Genomic DNA, 2,604 nt, shown 5'->3' with positions numbered 1-2,604 from the left:
TCAAGGTTTTTCCCGGCCATTCCTTCTCTTGCCACAACCTCCACCTGAACCGGAGGCTGGTTCTGAACTGGTTCTTGCGCTGCACAGAGTTTACCGCCTCCAGCCTCCACTACCATCCGAGTCAACACGCCACCATGTCCGACATTTCCATACACTGTCATTTATCACCTCAAACGTAGCAAAATCAACCAGTACGGTCTACTGCAACCCGTCTACCTCTTCCGACTCAATTCTTACCTCAGTCCGTATGAACCCATACGTCTCTATGTGGACTCGAGACTAGCTATCCACGCTTCCCCGAGATCCTGACAGAGACAGGAAAAGTAGCCACACACTTCTGGTTTCACCAACAACTTTGAACTGTACTGCGGGCATTCGTTCAGCATCAGAGACGCCTCCACCGACTCCAGGCAGTCCACCCTCCGGGCCCTCGATCGTTCTGTAAATGCTGTTTCATCTCGTGTCAGGCTCAGACCCGGCACGTTGCACATATTTGTTGTTGATTGTTGATCTTTGATGTTGTCAGTTTATATATTTATATGTACACAATATTCTCTTCTGTTGTGTTACTTCTGCACGGCACAGACCCAGACTAAAAATGTGTATATATCTGCAACGTTGTTCTTCCATTCCATATTTAGATGTGTCTACATTTATTTATGTCGACTGTATGTTTGTCTGCCTGCAGCACCTTATCACCACAGCAAATTCCTCGTATGTATAAAACACTACTTGGCAATAAAGCTCCTTCTGGTTCTGATTCTTTTCGTACAATCCCATCTCGGCTCCATTATAAGCAACAAACCATCTCAAATCTACGTCTTTCTTAGTGAAATCATGTTCATCGTATTTATCATCTGTTCCCTTTAAGTGGCCTAACAAAGCTCCGCCCCTTACCGGACTCACCCGAGACAGGAAACAGTAGTTATTCTTCATAACAGAGACACAGAGTGAAAAACAGATGATCAGATTCACCTTCAGATTAAACAGCTTCCTCTGAGTGAGTTCAGCTGCAAGAGAGAAAAACTACAACACTACAACAACAAGAAGGGCTGTCATGACTGAATGTACTAATCAATTTGATTCCCTGTGCTTTATTGGCATGCATGTTTAAGTTAAACAAATGTTTATGATTATTCTTTATTTATTTTTATCCTGAAGTTCATTGAAATCTGGTATTAAGAGATGGAATTTCTGAAAAAAAAATTTCTCATGCTTCTATATTTATCACATTTCAGGGGAAAATGTGTCTCTGTCTCCACCTCAGCTGTCGTACAGGCCTCACAGACTCTATATTCTCTTGGTAACCAGGACTGCCTCCCTTTTTCAATTGCAAGGATGTGGTGACTGAGTCTGTACTTTCTGTACTATCAGTATGTTTTCAGTTTCATCAGAGACTAAACGGCTTCCAGATCAGAGGAGGGAGGGACGCCGTGAACGTTATGTTGACATAGTGATATGAGATCTCAGTGTGATGAATCATATTTATCATCTGTTTCCTTTAAGGTACAACACCCATCAGTGGCCTGACAAAGCTCCGCCCCTCACCTGACTCACCTGAGAAGCACCAGGAAACAATTCTTCCTCAATACAGACAAACCTGTTCAGCTTGTTCCTGTTCATTTCTCAGAGAGAAGAGACGCAGCGACAGACAGACGGTAAGATTTACCTTCATTACAAAGCTGTGACTTCAACTGAGGGAGGTCAATTACAGGTTGAAATACTTACTGAAGTACTTCAACCTGCTGCTGACTGAAACAGCTCTCAGAGACTCACAGTGAAAGTGAGGCAGCTTTCTACAGCAGGGAGGGAAACACAGCTGACTTCCTTTTGTAATCTGCTGTCTTCTGTGTTTTTTCAGCTTCAGAGAAAAAATGGCTTCTAAATCAGAGGAGGCTCTCTGCTGTCCGGTCTGTCAGGAGGTCTTCAGAGATCCTGTTATTCTGTTATGTAGCCACAGCTTCTGTAAAGTCTGTCTGGAGAGCTGGTGGACAGAGAAACAAGCACCTGAGTGTCCAATATGTAAGACAATGTCTTCAATGGAAGAACCACCTTGTAACCTGGTGTTAAAGAACCTGTGTGAGGCCTTCTTACAGGAGAGAGATCAGAGAGCTTCAGAGGCTCTCTGCAGTCTGCACTCTGAGAAACTCAAAGTCTTCTGTCTGGACCATCAGCAGCCAGTGTGTCTCGTCTGCAGTGTTTCAGAAAAACACAGCAACCACAGATTCAGACCCGTCGATGAAGCTGCACGACAACACAAGAAGGAACTTCAGGAAACTCTGGAGCCCTTAAAGGAGAAGTTAAAGGTTTGTGAACAAGTTAAAGTGAAGTGTGATCAAACAGCAGAACACATGAAGGTCCAGGCCCGACACACAGAGAGGCAGATTAAGGAGCAGTTTAAGAAGCTTCACCAGTTTCTAGAGGAGGAAGAGGAGGCCAGGATGGCTGCACTGAGGGAGGAAGAGGAGCAGAAGAGTCAGATGATGAAGGAGAAGATGGAGGCTCTGAGCAGAGAGATAGCAGCTCTTTCAGACACAGTCAGAGCCACAGAGGAGGAGCTGAGAGCTGAAGACGTCTCATTCCTGCTCAACTACAAGGCTGCAG

General features: G+C 44.7%; 1 protein-coding gene across 1 annotated transcript in view; it reads left to right on the top strand.

Moving 5' to 3' along the window:
• The first annotated feature begins 1,611 nt into the window (after positions 1 to 1,611).
• The window catches only part of LOC123956899 (E3 ubiquitin-protein ligase TRIM39-like), a 7,795-nt gene continuing 6,802 nt past the window's right edge, over positions 1,612 to 2,604 (top strand). Inside the window, exons 1-2 of the mRNA XM_046029420.1 lie at positions 1,612 to 1,658; positions 1,862 to 2,600. Coding sequence (XP_045885376.1) covers positions 1,875 to 2,600 — 726 coding nt within the window. The 5' untranslated portion in view covers positions 1,612 to 1,658; positions 1,862 to 1,874. The remainder of the gene's footprint in view (positions 1,659 to 1,861; positions 2,601 to 2,604) is intronic.

This window comes from Micropterus dolomieu, linkage group LG18 (genome assembly GCF_021292245.1).
Source record: "Micropterus dolomieu isolate WLL.071019.BEF.003 ecotype Adirondacks linkage group LG18, ASM2129224v1, whole genome shotgun sequence".
Lineage (NCBI taxonomy): Eukaryota > Metazoa > Chordata > Actinopteri > Centrarchiformes > Centrarchidae > Micropterus > Micropterus dolomieu.
Note: the sequence above shows the minus strand (reverse complement) of the source record. Positions and strands in the feature narration are given on the sequence as shown.